Source organism: Olea europaea, unplaced genomic scaffold, assembly GCF_002742605.1.
Source record: "Olea europaea var. sylvestris unplaced genomic scaffold, O_europaea_v1 scaffold1168, whole genome shotgun sequence".
NCBI classification, from domain to species: Eukaryota; Viridiplantae; Streptophyta; class Magnoliopsida; order Lamiales; family Oleaceae; genus Olea; species Olea europaea.
Genome location: NW_019229085.1, coordinates 143243 through 149759, shown reverse-complemented (window position 1 = coordinate 149759; position 6517 = coordinate 143243). Strand labels below are relative to the sequence as shown.

Sequence of the window (6517 nt, the reverse complement as noted above, 5' to 3'; positions counted from 1 at the left end):
TGCAATAAAGGGTTCAGAATGGATTCACTGCACAAATTTTAATCTAGTTCGTTGATTAATTAATACTGCATCATTGAAGTTTCACTTATATATCCCAAATAATTTAATATTTCTTTGAGCAATAACATACACATTTCATATACGTTTTCAGCTTATTTTTCCTTCTTTTTTTTTTTTTTTAAATCTTGTCATGTATATTCGAACATATAAACTAATATAAACATTTGTGCGTGTGATGTTTGGGGGTAGATTTTATTTTTACAAACAACTTGCTTGTCACATTCAAGTTTCACTTTATCATCCGTATTCCATGTTTTGTTTTTACTTAATTCCATGTTTTGTTTTACAAATTGAGAAAAAGACGTGCATTTGCATTCATGATATAAAATCCTGCTTAAAAGAAAGATTTTTAAATGATTCCATTGTGATGTGTTTTTTACGTAGTACTAAATAATATTATATATTGTAATAAACGGAATTTTAGCTATTTTTTCTTATTTAATCTCGTCCATCATATCTTCTAAAGAAGCATACCAAAGCTGCCACTAGTGTATTGACTATTGAACTTAAATAGAAACACTAGAATTAGGCAAATTAAGGCCAATATGATAAGGTTTTGAAAAGTCAAAAATTAATTTTACACCCTTCAGATAAAAAAATTTTAAAAGAATTTTGTCTAATTAAATGAGTTTTCAGAAAAAAATGATCCAAATTATCCTAAGGAAACTAATTTACAAAAAAGAGAAGCAAAAGATATCCCAAATAGGCCTGAGTCGTGTCTTTGACTTGCATGTTTGCTCTTAATAAGCATGTTCATATTATCTTCATACCAAGAACATAAACTCATTTCTAGAAATTGTTGGATTTTGATATCGAATAAATCTCGGGCTATGATGTTAATGTGAGAATATATTTCATAGGCTTCGGCTAATGAGTAAAATAATTATTAACAACCAAGTAAAAAGACTCTATCCGACTCATTTATATTACCTTTTGGGTGACTCTAAATCTTGACCCATTTAGCTTTATTATTGGTCTAACTAAAAGCCTAACCTAATCCTCCATATACATGTTTTACTCTAGCCATTTTTAGTGTGTGATTTATGGAAGTACATAGGAGAAAAACGTGGCACCTTCTTTGTGAAAAATCGGCTGCCATAGTGTGTCAAAAAATCGGTGGATTTCTTTGTGAATTTAGCCTCCTTTTGTGTCCATTCTTTATTGTCTTTCTCCTTGCCTTTGTGGTTACAAATCATCACAAATTTTCTTGTTCTTTGTGTGTGAGATTAAAAAGCAACAGAGATGAATATATAGTTTGTGAATTTGAGTTGATTGGATTGGTTGTTTGACAGAGAAATGTAACATAAACTGAACACCAAAAACATCATTTTGACGATTTTTGGAGTGAACTTCGACGATAGAAATGATTGCCAAATATCAAATATCAAATATCTTTAGCAAGGCTACATCTCACCTATTGGGACAAAAATATGGTGTAAAAGAAGGGTTGTTTGAGGGAGAAAACAAGGAGTTATATTTATAGGAATTAATTACATTTAACAGATAACTGATGCATCTTGTACAGAGTGATATTCAAATAGCAATTGTTTCTTGTATTTGATCAGCTACTCTATGACTTGATACTTCTCTCGTGCGTGCACTTCTATGTTGAAGGCGCTGGTGTAATTTCTCTGACATCTGGTCGAAGAATGCTGCATCCCATCTACATATTAATAAGGGGTCTTGCGCGTAACAGAGATAGATAGATGTCACTGCACTTTCCACAACCACAGTTGCTAGCCCAACCTGCAAACAGAAAACCAATTTAGAGGCAGCAATAATCAGTTATCCTTTTGGAATAGAAAAGATGAACAAAAATGTAATGAATAAACATAGCCTAACGTGTTGTGAGTCCTGGCTAACTGAGGGAATTTGTTGATCTGATTTTTATCGTGAACACATATTTTGAAAGGGATGAAATGGGGTGGGTAGAGTGGGGCTGTGCGGGCTTCAGTGTCATATGCTTACCAAGATCATGCCCATCAACATGGCAGTAGATCCCACCATTACCAGTCTGTTATGACATTTAATCCAAGACCAAACACCTGCACAAGTTCCGGCAAATAGCCCACCCAAGAGGGTGGCCATTAATAGAACAGCTCCTGAACAGTCATATGCTACAAGTGCTTCCACTCCTGTTGATTGGAACAATTCCCAGGCATCTTTTGCTGAGTTATTGAAGCTTTTTCCATTAGTTGCAATCTGAATTAACGACGCAATATCGTGTCACATATATTGACAGTTAAAGCAATAATCTTAGTGAAAAGATGATATAAATCGCAAAATATTAAGAAATTCACCGCCAGGAACAACTAAAAACAATCTTATTACAATGTTAAGAAGCACCAGAAGAAACATTAATCATCACATTTTAGGTAATGATTGTAACCTAGCGGTTTGGACAAGAAGAGTTTCATTTTTCCTTGGAAACACTTAGTGGCTCTTCAAGCTTTTTATCTTTTCATAACTTCAAGAAAATTTCTTTAACTGATGTAAGTTCCCATACACCAACCTGTTCAAATTGAGCTTTGGGAGCAATTGAAAAGGAGGACCAGATTCAACATAATTAGAATGAAGATTCATTTACAGAATCTTGAGCAACAGCTGAAGTCAAAATAATCAATTTTTGAATTTTCAATCTCTTTCTTTTCCAATCAGAATGATCTATGCAAAATTACCAACATGTTTATCAAGGCAGTCGAAGAAAAGGGCAATAACAGTTAGAGACAAATCCTCTTATTTCAAATTTGATGGAACTTTTCACCAATATTCACCCTTACAACTCATTTCACATCCAATTTCATCTAGTCCAACGTTTAACTCAATATTTGTTATTAAAATGCATTAAAAATTTAAACTCTGTAGGATACATACTTCCTAATCATTCACAATCCAAGCAAGCAATGTAATAAAAAGGGCATATCTCGTATCTCATAAATATCCTAATACCAGGAAAGAATGAAGAAGGAAAATGAACACTATATATAGAAAAAATACCTGGACATAAGCAAACTTATTGAACCAACGAACTAAAAACTCAACTAGATGAAACAGAAAGTCAACACAACAGAGCAAACACTCATTGTTGCCAATCTTTGACCTCAATCCCCTAATCTGTGAAATAAGTACAATCTAGTTATTTACCAAAAGATTTATCAGTCATCCACAGAACAAATCTAATAAGTAGAGCAAACCAACCAATTAACATTGAATAGCTTACCTCCCACCTTAACGTTCGAATAGCAGCTGTAAAGAGCGATCCATAGCATATGCTGCCAAAAGAAGTTGTGAGAGCATACCGCAATGAATGCATCAGTGGTTTGGGAGGCATTGATGATGCTTCTCTACCACCATGGATAAGAACTAGAAACACCATTCCTGAAACTATAACGTGGACAACATTACAAAGAACCGCACCAGTCCAAAACAAACTCACAGACAGTACCTGCACATACAGATACACCATTTTCTTATGTTGCCAGATGAATAATGCTACAGAATCCACACCTCTGCCTAAAGAAAATGAAATAAGATCAATAACTTGCCAGCTCACCACAAGAAGCCACCAGTGCACAAAATCTCCAACACTTGACGCCAAAACACCAGCAACACCAAAGGACCACAAAGCTAACCATAAGAGCATGACAAGCATAGATATGCTTGCTGCTCTCATGACCTCTGGAAGATCCCACACCATCTTTACTGCTCTTTGTAGCACCAGAAGGGTAAATGGAAGTCTACGGAATGACAATAGGTCAGATAAACTTGAAACCAGTGGACAAAACAAAAATAATTTACAATCTTCTCACTTCATTCCATGATAAGACAGCTGTTTTCCCAAAATTATGACAAAATTATCAGTTTCCTCTACAATCCAAAAAGACTGGAAATTTTTACATCTCTGATTAACTGGTTATAGGTCCTTCTATTCTAAAGCCAATCAAAATGAAATTCTAATTCAAATCTTCCTAGTTAAATCATGAAGCAGAGAAAACCAGGAATACAAGTATACACTATGAAGCCGAACAATCCATGCAGAAATACATATGTAAGGCATTTAAGTACTCCAACTTTGTAGAACTACACAGAGTAGTTTCTCTAAACAAAGCCCTCAATTCTAACATTCTAAAGCATGCCATGACGATAAATCTAAGCTCAACTTGAAACACCCATGGAAAGGTCACTATGCAGTAAGGTTACAATTTTTTACCTGTCAATGACTGATATGACATACAAGAACTGAAATGCAGCAGCAACGCCAAATGCAAAACCCCAGAATAACTGCTTGTCCCAAAAACATAGCACGCTTATAACAGCAAGATAAGTAGACAAGAGGTGCACCATGAACTTCATAACTTGATTTGCATGTGCACTAAACCATAACAACCAAGCCCAGCCAAGTAGTGTCCCGACTCCGCCAGCGACAGCATACAATGGCCAGAAATCTTCGGTTAGACCATCCGTGTCCTTGACAAGAGTAAACATGCAACTATAAGCATTCAGCCTATCTTTTTCCCCAAACCTATCGAGTCCAGAAACCCCAAGAGCCAAACCTATCACAATTAAATGTGCCAGAAATATCAACATCCAGACCACATCCCGCCAGTGGCGTGAGCCCATTGGTGTGAGTTCCTGAGAGAATGGGTGACTACCATCTGTACTTCTATGACTCTCCACAACGTTCTGCAATCAATACACTTCTTAATCAATATAAAAAGGAAAATTTCTGTTCATCTAATTCAGGTTTCCATGCAGATTTCATCTGTTATTCGTTTATGCATGCCATAAATTCAAGCAATCACAGTTTCTACCTCATAATTTTATAAAATTTTAATTTGCACCTCAATATTTAAAATTTCATGTTGCACCCTAGCTTGACAGAATGGTAGAACCTCATAATTCTGAAACTTTTCTTCTATAAATTGTATCTCCCGGATATAAACTTCAAAAGTATTTCTCGAAGTCACCTCACTCTGCCCCATTTTGGGCACAAAATTGTTAAAATAGAGAATACAAGCAGTTGAAGAGAAAGAAATATCTGAAAATTATTTTCCCTCCATTTTCTCCAAACAACTGAAGCCTCCAGATTCATGCGATAGCCCCAATTCCTAAGTTCAATTCGAAGATTTTCCAGAGAGCATCTTCCATATCGACTATGACGCCAAATTCCTTGACAACAAATAACAGTTTGAAAGTCAAATTTTCCCCTTTACTCTGCAATCATCTCAGTATATTCCAGACCACACATTAAAGCGCCAATTTTGTTTTTCACGAATTGGTTTATTCCCAGACATGGGGATAAAGTGACGGAATTTAGTATTGATCAGTCACATGCTTACTGCAAAAAAATCCGAAACACAGAGACAAACACTCACATGAACACATACATATATGCAACTATGAAGAATACATTACCAGTGGCGTGGGTCCCACTGAGGCGGAGTCATAGGACGATGAAGATGAAGAATGGGAGTCGCTCATCGGAGGAGAACTCAAAATGGCATGGATTTGGAAAAAGAATTGAAATTTATACTACTACAATTACGAGTCTATCATTAGGAAAATTTTGTGGAAAGAACTGAAATGTAACGGCTCATTGTTCGAAATTATTAGGAAGTACCAGGTATTTGCCAACGTTTAACAATGTTGTCACTAGCCAACATCACGCGCCACCTTTTCAGTTTTCGCCATATAAAATATGATTAATCCTATTTGTACATTATTGTACACATAATTAACGGTGTCCAGAAAGATGACATGGAATAGGAAAAAGAAAAAGATGGAAAGTTTTAAGTCATTATAATGTTTCTCTGGTTTTGCAATATATATAATAATTTATATATACATAATGTGGTGAGATATGATTATGTTAGAATTTCTTCAATTAAATAAAAAAAAATTCTCACACTTTTTTGACTCTTCATCCGCATGTAAGTCATTATTTTACTCTATTATGTATAAGTAAAATCTTTCAAATTATTATCATGGGACCTTTACATGATAAAGCTTCTCATTAAAATATTAAATCAGAAGTATTATTCGCATTTCATTATTATAGTGAAAAATAAGAGTTTTAAATTAATCTCAGATTGTTGAGTACACTCAAGTCTATTCCATTAAGAATATGTTTAACATAATAAAATACATATTCCTTAAAATTTGATATTAACAATTTTTTAGTGAAGACGACGAAAAGAGCCAGCTATATCAAATGATTCTTGATGAATTGCAGTTAATATTTACAGTTTTAATAGTTGGCGGTTTTAAGATTCTCCGCCGCAAACAAGACCAATAAATGTCTAATGGTTTTTGGTCTCAGGCAAGCACAAGGTTAGAGTATTCATGTTTAAAAATTGTTCAGTAGTTTCTATTCGACATTGCTTCCATATAAATAAATTCGATTATTTGAATCTTGATATCTCAATCTTCATCACCTCATTGATTTTTCTCTAATCTT

At 34.5% G+C, this 6517-nt stretch overlaps 1 protein-coding gene across 1 annotated transcript; it reads right to left on the bottom strand.

The window, feature by feature from the left end:
• Positions 1 to 1468: 1468 nt before the first annotated feature.
• On the bottom strand, positions 1469 to 5722 carry LOC111373844 (CTL-like protein DDB_G0274487). The gene is made up of 7 exons (XM_022996425.1): positions 5476 to 5722; positions 4271 to 4743; positions 3614 to 3797; positions 3281 to 3505; positions 3058 to 3174; positions 2029 to 2262; positions 1469 to 1806 (listed from the first exon to the last, which is right to left on the bottom strand). Exons 1-7 carry the CDS (start codon positions 5539 to 5541, stop codon positions 1594 to 1596), a joined length of 1512 nt encoding a protein of 503 aa, XP_022852193.1. The 5' UTR covers positions 5542 to 5722; the 3' UTR covers positions 1469 to 1593.
• Between the last annotated feature and the right edge of the window lie 795 nt (positions 5723 to 6517).